The sequence below is a fragment of the Artemia sp. Qi Xiang Cuo genome, chromosome 21, assembly GCF_049724085.1.
Source record: "Artemia sp. Qi Xiang Cuo chromosome 21, ASM4972408v1, whole genome shotgun sequence".
NCBI lineage: Eukaryota > Metazoa > Arthropoda > Branchiopoda > Anostraca > Artemiidae > Artemia > Artemia sp. Qi Xiang Cuo.
In genome coordinates, this window is record NC_142814.1 from 3259763 (window position 1) to 3274999 (window position 15237).

The 15237-nt window shown below is 34.5% G+C and overlaps 1 protein-coding gene across 4 annotated transcripts in view; it reads left to right on the forward strand.

Annotated features, from left to right (window-relative positions):
- ck (unconventional myosin-VIIa ck) overlaps positions 1-12467 on the forward strand; it is a 251992-nt gene extending 239525 nt beyond the window's left edge. For all 4 annotated transcript variants that reach the window (XM_089106554.1, XM_089106553.1, XM_089106552.1 and 1 more), the window contains 4 exons: positions 1070-1166; positions 7102-7199; positions 9500-9669; positions 12172-12467. In XM_089106554.1, coding sequence (XP_088962680.1) covers positions 1070-1166; positions 7102-7199; positions 9500-9669; positions 12172-12378 — 572 coding nt within the window. In that variant the 3' untranslated portion in view covers positions 12379-12467. The remainder of the gene's footprint in view (positions 1-1069; positions 1167-7101; positions 7200-9499; positions 9670-12171) is intronic.
- The last annotated feature ends 2770 nt before the right edge of the window (positions 12468-15237 follow it).

Here is a 15237-nt window from a genome sequence, read left to right on the forward strand (position 1 = left end):
CATGGGAAGCACTGATATGCCCTTTTTTTCCTACTTCTCCTTTGGTTCTATTTTATCATTTCCGAGTTGTCATATTCCGAGTTGACGTTTCAGTTTCCGGGTTGATTTTATAGAAACAGGTAGCAGGCCTGTCGTATAGCTTTGCCGCAGCAAGCATAGAACCCTGGGCTCCATAGTGTCAAGTGGAGCATCAATCCACTGTGCAGCTACAACAGGGCAATTTAGTCATTTGGACATAATTAGCATAATCCGAAAAGAAAATTTTAATTGATAAAGCAAGATAAGATTTTATTTCTAAATTATCACAAGCGAAGTAAGGATTATCACATTGATGAATTATCACTATTATTGAATTATCGATTCTCACAAACCGACATGTCGAGCCATACTTTCCGTCGGCTGGAGTGAAAATTTCCGTCGGCTGGATTATCACATTGATGAATTATCACTATTATTGAATTATCGATTATCACAAACTGACATGTCGAGCCATACTTTCCGTCGGCTGGAGTGAAAATTTCCGTCGGCTGGATTATCACATTGATGAATTATCACTATTATTGAATTATCGATTATCACAAACTGACATGTCGAGCCATACTTTCCGTCGGCTGGAGTGAAAATTTTGCCATAACTTTTTTCTATTCTTAAAGATTTACTTTACAAGCTCTGATGGGCTGAATTCGCTTGAAACTTGAAAACAAACATATGAAAAAAAAACAATATAATAAGATTGGTCAAATAAAAAAAGAAATGAAATACAAATAAAAAGTCAAAAGCGGAATCTTTTTAAACTGCTGAACTCTTAAATGCAATAGTCACAAATGAAATTAAAATTAAATTTTTAAATATTATTAAATACTAAAATATGAATATTAAACATTTTGTAATCATGCCAGCTGATTCATTCATTCACTCATAATTTCCTCTTTTCTTCTTTCTTTAAAATTTCTTCCTCTTCTTTTAAATTTTCTTCCTATTTTAAATTTTTTAATTTCCTTCTTCTTTTAAATTCTTCTTCCTCTTCTTTTAAATTCTTTTAAATTTTCTTTTTCTCTTCTTTGTTTAGGTTATCACAAATGTACTCGGGACGAAGCTGTGAAACTCGCCGCCCTTATATATAGAGCCAGATTTGGGAGCTCTACTCAGGAGTTTAGCTCCATTGGGTAATTTATTTTTCGATTTTTTTTTTTAAATTTCCAATGTCAATATTTTAGGTTCTAATCTGTATTTCAGAAAAATAGTGGGCATCCCCAAAAACTAGCGATTTTTTGGTTTTAATCTCTTTGAGTATTCAAACGAAAATATTCAATTAATCAGTACTTCATAGCACACCATCAGTGCCTTTATCAACTGGATCAACCATGGTAACTGCCACCATGGTAACAAGGTAACACATAGTAACAAGGTTTATCAACCTTGGTAACTGCCTATGATACACTTTGCAAAAAAAAACTACTTGCAAAATAAACTTTATTTTGAACGAGCAATAAGTGTTTAGGCTTTTAATTTTTAAACTCCATTTAGGCCTCTATTTCTGAATTCTTGGATGTTCAAAATAAGGGTCGATTAAAGGTCTAAAACTGAACATTACGAACATTAGGCTAAAATCTACGATTTAGGCCTTATGTTAAAAGAAGGAAAAAACATATTTCAACCGCAAGAAACATTAATATAGTAGAATTGAAAACATCATTCATTACATCGAAAAATTGAAATATGTTACACTGGAAAATGTCATTTCTAGTACGGTTTACCATAAAAGAGGCCTAATCTAAAAATTGCAACTTTAGAAAGAAAAATACAATAAACCTCGCTTTAGTGTCTCACATTTAAGTATGTTATAATCTTGCTATATAAGTGTGATACTAGCAGGGGCAAATTCAAATCTTTGGCGCCCCTTTGGCCCAGGCAATTTTTTTTTCGGGGAGACACAGAGATTTACAGGGAAATCCCCAAAAATTCGGGGCCCTGAACAGAAGGCAACTAATGAGTGATGACCCAAAATTAGTGCAAAAGGGGGGTAATACCGAGCTCTCAGCTGCCATTCTTGGGGGACACCTGACACTTTATAAGCGGCTACGGAATTCCTGTGTTATTTTAAAATCACTTATGTGAATAGGAAGCGCAGCAGTAAAGCGCACCTGGCACTTTGACGATAAATTATATCAGTCCAGTTTTTGTTAGGGAAAAATCACTCAGTGTTTTTTTGTGCCCCTCGGCATCGTGTGCCCCTAGGCCCATTAATTATTCTTTAAATAAAAGCTCTAATCATATCTGACTGTTATTAAGTTTTATATCTTTTATTTAGTTTCATATCTTTTATTTTATTTGTTTTATTTCATATCTTTTATTTTATTTGTTTCGTATCTTTTATTTTTAGTCGTTTTATTTTGCCGCGTGTGTTTTGTCTACTAATGTAAAGACTCGTGCGTTGACTTGAGGCAACTGACGTGAGGCACCCCCCTTTTTTACGAACTTCGATTTTTCTTCGTAGCTACTACTTTAAATGTGCCATTTTTTGAAAGTGTCTTATAGCGTTTCTAAAATTACCCTAAAAAATAATCTGTTTGCAACCTTGGGTGTGTGGTACCCCCCCTCCCCCATTGGGAACTATCTTGGAGTAATGTAACTTTACCCTTTCTAACAAAATTAACTTATGCGTCATCCGTTTCTGCCATCTCAAAAGAAAGGACCCCCCCTGAAAATTCTCCTCCGTGACGGAAAATCCCTCCCACATAATATTAATAGCGATCGTATATTTAGATCTAAAGGTTTTTGAAAAATTCCACCCGCGGGCAATTCTCCCCCGAAAAATTCCTACCAACTGAAAACCTCTCCCATAAGTTAAATCTCTTTGGAAATCCCCCCCCCCCCCGCGGAAAATTCTTTCCTGGGAAATTTCCCCCACATGTAAGCGATCGTATTTTTTAATTTAAAAGTACTTCAAAAATTAAGTTGGGATTACTAACTTACGTGTCAGTAACTTAAGTTTTTAATCTGGGTATAGACTAATAACTAGTTCCGCCCCCCCCCCTTCCCCTTGAGAATTTCCCCTCATGTAAAGTAACTATCGTATTTTAAAACTTAAATACATTTGAAAAATCCTAGGCCCGGGCCTAGTGGGCCTATGGGTAAATCCTGGCCTGGACATTAGTGCTCGAATCTACATTCGCTAATAATTAGCCTTAAGATCCACTATTCTTCAGGGAAATCAGGCGAGATGGCAAACCTGCTTAAATGCCTTTTGCGTTTACACGTAAACCCAAGAGTTTTTATGCATTCACCTCACCAACTCACGTGAGGAGTGGTTGTTTTAGAGAGTTTTATTCACTCTAAATCCCTCTAAAAATAGTTGTAAATGGTGCTGCTAACTGCTGACTAGGTGCTGCTACTTAGTTTTGCTGCTACTTAGTTTTGCTTAGTGCAGCATTTGATAATTTTCTCCTCATCGTTGTGAAGTAAAATCGTTGTACAGCGTTGGGAAGCACTCCTGGCTTATTTTCCATCCCTAACGCCCGACCCTCTTAGTAGTACACAGGGTGTGAGGGCAGAGTCAACGAGGTGCTGTGTTACTAACCAACTGAAGTACATGATGTTCTCATGGACATTGCTGAAAATAATGAGTTACCGTGAAAATTTGGCAATGTTTTAAGAGTTGAAGCTCAACGAATCACAAAAAATAGGAAAACGTCAGTTTTTAGCATCCCTTTTGGCATGATCTTATGTTTTGAGCGAAGTTGGACTAACGAGTAAGTTTCTTCAGATAAAGGCCTATGCTAGTTCTCGAAAATCAAGAATGAATGGCAGATATTACAGATACTTAAGAACTGCGGAAAAAACTGGCATTCTATCAACGTTCAACTGTAAAACGTTTGAATAAAAACAAGTGGCAATTTTCTTATGAGGATAAACATGGCCCAATACAACATTCGGAATAGAAATTCAAGGTTCATTTTTATTTTTCAATCCTGGATACTGCCATCAGGAGGGTTAAACAGGAATTTAATCAGCTTCAAGAATCGATCTATTTTGTCGGCTTCAAAGCAAAATTCCCAACCCGAAGATTTCACGTCAGCTCTATCAGAATATATTTTTAATTTTGCGGACCATTTTATCTTGTTTGATAATATCTCTTTGATTTCTAGGGACCGGTGTTTAAACCAAAATTTTCGGGAAACTATTAAAAATTAAGAAAATTTTATTCAAGAATATGACGTTAGAGACACGGGTGAATTTGGTTTGAACTCTATTTATGATAATTTCTTAAAGTCAGATAGAATTAGGTTCATTTCACCCAATGTGAGTAACCTCTGTCCAATTGTTAGTTCAAATAATGCTAACGAATCGGAACCAAGAGGGTGAAGGACACTCGCTTCCGGAATTGCTTTGAAAATAATAAGGTATTAAACAATATGCAGATATTTTATTTTGTATATAAATTATTGTTTTTAGTTGTTGTATTTTAGTATTTCTGCTGATGACAGTCACTACGCATGTGACCGAAATATCCAGCCTTTTTTTGTGAATTATCGCTCTCTATCAAAAGGATTTATCCTATTTGAACTTTTATTTATCATTCAAAAATAAAAATCAGCCAAAAATCAAAAATAAATAAACATTTGTATAAACATAATAATGCTTCTTGGGTTCTACTGATTTTTTGCTTAACGCAACATCTGTACGTTTCCTTTCCACATCAATTAAACGTGTGGAAGCCCCATGTGGAAACATGTGGCCAATTTACCATCCTTAGTACTTAAACTCGTAAGCTTTACAAGATAGGAGAATAGAGTAGGGGTATGGCTGCAACTTCGTTACCAACTAAGTGAAATGCACAATGTTACCATAATGTATGTTTGACATTGTTCAAAACAATAAATTACCTGGAAAAATTGGCAATGTTTCAAGAGGTGAAGTTCCGGGACTCACAAAAAAAAATCCGAAAATTTGGGTTTTTAGCATTTATTGTGGAGTGGTATTACATTTAGGACGTTGAATTTTGGTGGTGTGATGTAGTCTATATTTATTGTGGTGTGGTATTATATTTATTCTGATGTGGTATTATGTTTAGGACACAATTTATATAATTATCCAGTAAGTTTACCGCAGATGATTTCTGGCTGTTCATTCTCGGTGCGAACAAAAAGCTCCTTCCACTTATTTGTGCACTTATTGTCCACTTATTGGTTGAGCCGTCCAAGTGGTTTTGTCAGTACTTCTTCCGTAGGTGATTATTCTTTGTCTACCCGTGAAAAGATCTTATGCCGCTTATGTTTATAGGTTCTCTGGAGCATTCGCACCTCGGTCCGGGTTTTTATAATGGGTGAGATAGGGAAAGATCTTACTGCTAGTTATATAAACTGTGATTTAGGACGTTGAATTAACAAGTAGGCTGCTTCAGAAAAAGGCCTATAGCTGCTGCATTTGCTACGACCTAACAACACAGCTAAATAAAATTATCGAATTTTTTTCGAAATCAAGAAGCACCGATGGTTCGAAGATGCTAGGGAAACTGACATTCTTTCGACATCTGAAGTAGATTCAACGTTAAAACGTTTGAAGAAACGCGACAATTTTCTTATGAAGGTCAGCATGACCCAACGGAAGATACAGCAATTTAAAATCTGCTTTTATTTTAAATCTAGACACTGCCATCTATTGAGGTTAAGCATGATGTAACCAGCTCCAAGACCCAAAATTCAAATTTGTCCTTTTATTGCATTAGAAGAGAATTCACGAGTTTTTCTTAGAACAATAAAAACCTTGACAAATGGTGACCTATAAATCAGTCGAAAGATATTGACGCAACTAAGTTGCTTGGGAAGCTTCAAACCTTTCCCAGAGGAGTTACCAAGTAGTCAAGGGCAGAGAGCGCCCTTGGTTTCATTTTAAAATCTGAATTGGAGCGAAATTTACCTTTCTTATGCTACTTTGCGGGTAAGCGTAATGCTGCAAGTATCCGTAGCAGTAAAAGAAAAAGTTTCTCAAAACTCAGTCTCTTTAAGACTTACCCCTGGTCATCGATGGCTCAAGAGAGATAAACTCACCTTGGCCAATCCAATGTAGGTTGGTTGAACTGGTGCAATGTCCATTTAGCAAGAGCTGGCACAAAACACTGACCTTTAAGGCTTGGTTGCAACATTTGCCAAACAAAGAGCCAGAAAACCAAAAATTTAACTTGCTGTTGTTTTCGCCTTTAGAAACTGGGAATACTTCTTTAGTTTTTTATCTTTCTATAAATAATAAATCTAATATAAATTTTAATTTGTTTTTATTTTAAAATATCCTATTGTTTAGTGGCTAAATTATTTGGACTATATTTATGCTATAATACTTTCGCCTTTGGCGTTAAAAACTATTGATCCCTTTAACTCTTGGTGCTGGCTGCCATCACAATTAATTAGCTTCTGCAAATTGGTTAACTAAATTAGAACGATTGTTTTTTGTCAATTTTGTTACAATTTAATAAAAGTATTTTTTTATGTTTGATTTTAGCTAATAGTTTACTGAAAATATATTTTTGTTTTAATTACTCTGCACATTGTGTTATCCTTTCTGTGTTGCTACTTTTCCATTTTATTTTTATGAACCATTTCTTTATTTTCAATTTTTATCGCATATATTTCACTTTCATGTGTCTTTTCGTTGCATTAACTTTGTCACTGAAGGATAACAACTGACCAATATCCCAAGGAATATTTTTTGTATTGAAAAGTTTCCTTTTCTGTTTTCTTCTCTTTTCTTATCCTCTCTTCCCTTTTTGTTATCCTCTTTGTTTGTTATTTAAATATATGTACAACATTTGATTTTAAGCAGTACAGTTTTATTCTAGCCTTTTTTAATTCTATTGGCTTATTTTTGCGAGGCATTTCCGCTGGCCAATCACATCATTCCTTGTTCCTGAAAAGACAAATAACGCAGCCGATTTTAAAATTACGCCTAGATGGATCAAATAGCTTGATGAACAGGCTTGGCACTATCTTAAGCCATTAAACTTAGCACTAAACCTTAATAGCACTAAGCTTTAAGTTAAAAAGTTTTTACAGGTATATCTTTGTTTTCCTATCCATATTTGTTTTTAATCCTATTTATTTATAGATCTATGTTACGAGAGCTGGTCCCTATTGACCTTGTGAAACTCCTGTCATCTAGTGACTGGAAAAAAGCCATTGCTGCTGCTCACCAGGAAGATGGCGGTAATAGTTTTTTCTTATTTAAGGGTGTCCTAAAAGTTTCCAAAATGCAAAAAAAAAAAAAAATTTTAACTTGAAATTACACCTCATAATGGAAGCTTTGTAAAACATCTACGATAAATGAAAGACTGAATAGTCGGATGTAAATAAGCAATTTCTTCAAAACATTCCGACTCTCTTTTGAGACTAAATTTAAGTTAGTTAAATTTAAGTTAAAAATTTAAATATCAAATTAAGATAAAATTTATGAATTAAAAACAATTAGTATTTTTTAACATTTAAAAAATCAAATAACTATAAAAACAGCATCCTATTATTTCAATTGGGTTCTAGCCCTATGCTAGACATTCTTTTCCGTCTGTATATTAAGAATGCTTCTTTTTTTTGGGGGGGGGGGGGCTCTTAAATACAAAAATTAAATAATTATTAGCACTTGAAATTAAAGCTCATAATAAACATTTATAAAAACATCTACGTTAAATGAAAGGCTGAATATTCGGACCTAATTACGCAATTTTTTAAAAAACATTGCGACTTTTTTCTAAGACTAGATTTGAGATTAAATCAAAATAAAATTAAATGAATTACCTTTATTTTCAATTAAAATAGGCTATAGATGTGTTATCATTAGCCTTTATGTTGAGATTTAACCTTGAAATGCGAAGGGTGAAACGCAATTAGAAGAGAAACTGGAGAATCTGCTATTTTAAGGATAACAGCAAACGGTTCTAACCGAACGTGAAAACGTTACGGTTAAAAACCCGTTAAACCCGTTATTCCATTATTACCCGTAAAAACCCGTTATTCCATTATTTTACGCGTTCAATTTGATTAAAGGCCTAATTCTGTCGATTCCTGGTTCACCTTCCCGTTGATAATAATAACTATTATATTATTATAATAATAAAATTATTATCCCGTTGATTATAATTATTCTTCATCTAAGGGGCTTTCTTGAGTGATATATCTTGTTTCTTCATAAATGATTATTTCGAGAATTATGGTTTTGATAAGTTTACCCTGTGTTATCTCAAGGCTGTGGATCAGGCGACTAAAATTTTGCGTCAGGGGGGGGGGGTAAGTTGGTTTCAAATTTTATGTTGGGGGGACAATTTTTCTCGAATCCCCACTAAAGGGTATATGCCACGTTTTTAAGGTCTGTCTTCCGACTTTCTCGCAAGTAGTTTTTAATAATTAATATATCCGTTAATTGTGGCGTTTATTTTGTTTTTAATAATTAATAAATCCCTTAATTGTGGCGTTTATTTTGTTTTTAATAATTAATGAATCCGTTAATTGTGGCATAGGAGTTTATTTTGTAGTTTTGGCCCTTGAATAATTAGCAGTTCTATGGGTGATCAACCTATACATCAGAGAAATACATTGACACCGCATTTATACATACTAAGATGTATTGCATTTAAGATATGTTCGGTAAAGTCCCGTTCACAATAAGATTTTACGAGTACTGAAATTGAGCTAGCGCTAATTTGAGCCAATCAGAATTTTCATAAAAATTTTCAGCCAATTCTACGAAAAATCTGATTGGCTCAAATTAGCGGTAGCTAAGTATCGGTATTAGTAAGATCTCATTGTGAATTGGCCTTTACCAGAATCATCGTAAATGCAATACATTTTAGTAGAATCTTAATTTACACGCTGGCTTAAGATGCTTACAATCCACCGTTTTTATTAATTAAACACGCGTTTGATTAACATTTTTTATTAACTGTTTATTTAATATAAAACATGCGTTTTTATTAAGTCATTTTCCTGAACTCATCAATTTTTATATTTTTACTTTTCTGTTTTTTTTAAATACATTTTTTTAAATTTGTTAGCCATTTTTTACCACTTCCAAATTTTATCAGTATTATGTACTTCTGATGACAGTAAAAAAACAGCATCAAAAATCACCGCTCAAAAATATTCCTTTTCAAAATAGAACAAAATATGGTGACTGGGTACACAAAAAGTATAAAAACACTATCTTGAAAGACTTGATAGTGCACCGGTAGCAACACACGTCTGTGGCCATTTTAACTTAGGTTTGAATCTTGGATAAGACAATATTGTCTTAGAGTAGATTAGTCTTAGAGACAACTAAAAAGTGGAAAATAAGAGATATAATGTTTTTTATAAACGTTGTTTTCGAAATGAATAACTTGTTTTCGATGCGTAGTATTTACAATACAGTAATGGAGTAGCAAGAATTCTCTTAGATTCATAGTCTTAGGCTAATTTGTAATTTGACTATTCTATTTTTACAGTATAACATTATTAATTACTTATATTATTTTTAGAGATGTCCCCTGATGAGGCAAAGATACAATTTTTGAAGATTTTATATCGTTGGCCCACATTTGGGTCCGCCTTCTTCGAGGTCAAACAAACAACTGACCCAAATTATCCTGAATTGCTACTAATTGCAATCAATAAACACGGAGTATCTCTGATTCATCCACAGACAAAGGTAAATATTGAAAATTATATGTAAATACGCACTTTGGGAATTCAATGAGTAAGCTGTACCTATTAATTTTTTTTTAATTTATCCCTCTCCCCAAAAAAAGTTTGACCTTTACGTGGAGCTTTACGGGGAGTAAAGAATGAAGTTTTGAACAGACTGAGGTAAAGTAGGAGTGTGCACAACTATTTTATAGTTAGAGACCATAATGCCGTGCAGTGGCACATTTGTCCCTAAACATATATACAGTCCACAAGGCCGCATCCGGGGGGATAGGGGGTTTGAATCCCCCCCCCCACCCACCCCAAAATATTTTTCCTGCTCGTAAAAATATAACAAAAATGGATAAAAGCAAATTTTTTATACGTTTTTGAAGTTTTTTTGTACCCTTCCCCCGAAAAAAATTCTTTTGTCCCCCCCCCCCAAAAAAAAGAAAAAACAAACAAATCTTGGATACAGCCCTACAGTCCATGTGAAATGAGCGTTATTTAAACCGTTTATATTACTGGTACAGTAATATAATATTGGTACATAGTAATAGTAATATTGGTACATTGGCACATAGTAATATTGGTACAGTAATATACAGTAGTACCAACGGTCATAAAGTATAACAAGGTTACAATCCAAGTACCAGGGCCCGGTCAGTTTGTGGGGGAGTACCTGAATGCTAGGAAGGGCATTCTTAGGCTCAGATTCTAAACTGTAAATAATTTCTTAGACCACACTGCTTTTCCATTTCTGTAAAGTTATAGTTTTAGTTATGGTTATGCTAAAGTTATAGCAATAATTTTCTTTGTCACTGCTTTATTTAAATTTATTTTATATTCAAATTAATTATATTGATATTATATTTAATTATATTAAAATTATTTATATAATTAATTTAAATTAATTAACTAAATTATATTTAAATTAAACTCGTTTTCTCTCTTAATTTTTCATAGATTCTAAACTGTTTTAGTTCCCTGCCCTTTTTTCGTTTGGACTAGTCTATCAGTATGTTTGCTAAGGGGGTGACAGCTTCCTTCTTATTATGGAAATGGTAAGTTGTAACAGAAAACGATAGATTTTAGATACCAAAGTATTAAAATAAAAAATAGATGTCAGGTTAGGTGTAGGATTCAAACTCAGAACCTTAGTTATTGTAGGCATAAATCCTGCCGCAGGGCTGACTTATTTAGAGAAGATATTTCCTTCAGCACTAGGGTCACACTGATGCATTTCTAATAAAAAAAAGCGTGGCTGACTAAGCAATGAAAAATAGACGAAAATGGAAATACATGTAAAACCAATTATTCAATAACAATTAATTATTTCTTAAATAAAAGCTCTAATCATTTCTGACTGTTATTCAGTTTCATATCTTAGTTATTTTATTTTGCCACGTGTACTTTGTCTACTAATGTAAACACTCCTGCGTTGACTTGAGGGAACCCCGCCCCCTTTTTTAACGAAAATCAATTTTTCTTCGTAGCTACTGCTTTAAACATGCGCCATTTTTTGAAAGTGTCTTGTAGCGTTTCTAAAATAGCCCTATAAAAAAATCTGTTCGCAACCTTGGGTGTGTGGCACCCCCCTCCCCCATTGGGAATTATCTTAGAGTAATGTAACTTTACCCTTTCTAATAGCACTAGCTTACCCGTCAACCGTTTTTGCCATCTCAAAAGAAAGGAAATTCAAGGAACCCCCCTGAAAATTCTCCACCGTGGCGGAAAATTCCTCCCACGTAATATTAATAGCGATCGTATATTTAGATCTAAAGGTATTTGAAAAATTACACCCGCGGGCAGTTCTCCCCTGAAAAATTCCTACCAGCTGAAAACCTCTCCCGTAGGTCAAATCTCTTTGGAAATTCCCCCACCCCCGTGGAAAATTCTTTCCTGTGAAATTTCCCCCACATGTAAGCAATCGTATCTTTTAATTTAAAAGTACTTGAAAAATTAAGTTATGATTACTAACTTACGTGTCGGTAAGTTAAGGTTTTAATCTTAGTATAGACTAATAACTAATCCCTTCCCCCTTGAAAATTTCCCCACATTTAAAGTAACTATCGTATTTAAAAATTTAAATACATTTGAAAAACGAGGATTGTTAACCAACCCGTCGGGCATTGTTGGATAATTAATATCCAGAAAATGTGAATAATGTCATCGGAAAGAACTTTCAAGTGTTTGTTTTCAGGGGTTTCTAATTACAGTCAGCGCTAAAAATGTTCAGAGGGCCTCTTTTTATAGGCGGGGGGGGATTTCTAATTGAAATATTTGCAGAAGTGTATTCAACAACTTCTTATAGTTTCTTGGCGATCGGATAGACAGTGTAGCAATGTATACAAGACAGACAGACACATACGATTTTATGTATATATCGAGATATTATGTATATATTTTTTATTAAAATAATTTAGTAAAATCATTGTTTTACTGTGGTTACGAGGGAATTCGTATATGCAGAAAATATTTTTGTAATTTATTCCTTCTTTTTTCATACTTTTTTTTCTTATTTCAGGAGATTTTGGTCACCCATCCATTTACACGTATTTCAAATTGGTCCTCCGGGAATACATACTTCCATATGACAATCGGCAACCTAATACGTGGATCCAAACTATTATGTGAAACGTCGTTAGGATACAAAATGGACGACTTATTGACGTCTTATATATCATTGATGCTGACAAATATGAACCGCCGAAACACCTTAAGAATAAAATAGGGCCCCGATTTCCTCTCGCCGACATTAGCCTTTTTGTTAACTTGAAGTCACTTGGAATTTTCATTAAACTTTTTGGTTTTTATCCACAATTTTGTGCTTGAGGTATACTATAATATTTTAATACCACAGGAGCGCATTCAACTAGACATTATATGACCTGAAGAAATATGACAAAGTTGGAGCCATAGTGCCTAGGGGCATATGGTTGAATAACTACTACTAATTTTACTACAAACTCATTGCAGCACCAAGCTGCCTGAGTCCAACATAGTTACGGACGCTCCTCCTTCATCCTAACCTATTTAAAGCCCCTCTCTTTACCCACTCCCAGGAATTTCCCATTTCTCTTAAATCTTTCTTTACGAGAACCCCTACCCCCTTTTGGGGATGACCTGCTTTTGTTAAGCCCTGGACGGTTGACCGACAAGGACGATCTTCGGCAATCTTGCATCCTTCATCCGTAAAACGTGTCCTACCCATCTCAACCTTTCTCTCATTATAGCCCACTGTAGATCAGGGTTGCCAACTGCCGACGTCTAAAAAAGAGTGCAAATAAAGAAAAAAAAGTGTTTTTTGTTCAAAATGAGCCCAAGTAAAAAAATTGCGTATCCCCTCTTCTGCGCCCCCTCTGAGGTAAAAAAAGAGCGCATTTCAAACGAAAAGTGCGCAAGTTAGCAACCCTGCTGTAGATAGATATAAACAGTGGGATCCTTCCCTATCTCGACCATTAGACAAAGCCGGACCGCAATGCTGCTCCTCCGGAGAACATATAAACAAAGAGAAGCATAAGCGGCATTAGATTATTTCATGGGTAGGCACGCGTGTGGCAAGGATATTCACAGCCTGGAGAACAGGAAAAGAAATAAGAGGAATCGAGCGTCTAGGGGATAAGGAAGAATGCAATACGTTGAAGAGATAAAAAAGAAAAAGGAAAATAATCGGTATGACTGTAATAATGCAAAAGGTAAAGATAACATTGGTTTAAGAACGGAAAGGAAAACAAAGAATAAGTAGCATAAGGATAATCAAGGTAAAAATAAATTTTATTTGAACAATGCCATAACGTGATGACATTTGATTAAAAAATTTGGCGCTTTCCATTGATATTTCAGTTCCATAGCTTTATCAGTATTTTCTCAAAGTGGACTTGTGTGGTCAGTACGAATGCAGACTCGCAGCTAAATCAAATTTAGTCACTTCCTTTTTCTTAGGACAATTTTGTTAGAAAGCGAAAGTAATTATGCCAAGACAGCTAAAACAAGAACTGAATTTAAAGAATCAAAAGAAAAAACTCAACCCCTCCCTTTCTCCAAAAAAAGAAAATCCTAGAAATGTGCATGACTGAAATTTTGCATCTGCAAAAGTGTTTTGCTCTGTCATATTAAAGCTTAATAATTAAGCTACTGCAACTTATGCAAGCAACGCAATTGGTGCCATACCTCCTCCCTCTGGCTCCAAACATGCCCTGGACAAAAAACGGTTGATTAGCAGCTGACAATAAAATTGGTAACCAGAATGATTAAATAATTTTAATTAATCTTAACACAATTCTGAAACATTTCAAGTTTTATACCAAACTTGTACGTAACCCGAAACTAGAAAGATAATAAAAAGAATCGTGAGTGTTAAGTTAATGAGTAAAAAAAAAATGCTTTCTGATGAGAAGTTTTACGTAATTTGCAAGTTCGTGGCAAAATATTTACAACAATAATAACAACAAGTATTATTTTATAGTCTTCTTACAGTACAAATACAGTTGTTTTGATGTCCTTCAATTTTCTGAAAACCCACTAAGAATTTCACGAAATAAGTTTTTAACAGACGTTTGGTATTTTCTTAGATGAGGGCTATTCCATCAGTTATTAGAAGAAAAAAAAAAGGTGCTCTATCAAATTTCGAAGGGCATTTTCATGGCCCAAAAAGGAGATTAAAAGAGGAAAAATTCAAGGGAATATTTTTTCTTACCGAGAAGAAAAAAGTTTTGCCGCTTCGTGGCGGAATATTACTATTTAAAACCACAGATTATTTTGAAACTTAAAAGATAATCTGTGCTAAAACTCAAGGCCGTACCCAGGATTTTTTTCCGGAGGGGGTTTTACTAAAAAAAAAAATTTCGGGGGGGTTTACACAAAAAAATCAAAAAACGCATACAAAATTCGTCTATATCCATTTTTGTTACGTTTTTACGAGTCAGACAAACATTTCGGGAGGGGGGAGGATTCAAATCCCCCCCCCTCTGGGTACGAACTTGCTAAAACTACTAGATTGCCCCTTTGTGGTAAAACACTTTTGGGCAAAGTTCAAATAGTCCCACCACTTCATGGATCTCTCTCCCAATATTTATGGAATTCCAGCTATTTCCCTGTTGCATAGTCGATTAGAAGTTAGCATTAGAAATTTCCGTATTTTCTAAAATTTAATCCAACCCCCCTTTTAGAAATCCTGGATAGGCCACTCAGTCAACTCATATCTGTGAGATGGGACAGAAGCGAAACACTTCGCCGACTCACCCCCTTTGTTTCTGCTTTCGCACTCATAAATAATACAGGTCGCACCATTGTCTAAAGTTGACCTAACAACTATTAATAATGCAATGGAAATTAATAATGCTCAAACAAAAGAAAATAGGAGGAGCTTTTATACGCGCCGAGACTGTAGTAGACAAATAATTTTGATTATGAACCTACTAGTTAAATTTATCTACAGTGTTATAGCCCAAGAAAGCAGAATTGACCCAGAGTTTTCGTATAGCTTAGTGTTTGAGATACCGTTAGTCTGTCGGTACATAAAATAATTTGTAGGCAATTTATCTGACCCCTTTAGCTTATTCACTTATCCCCAGCATTGATTAATCTATAT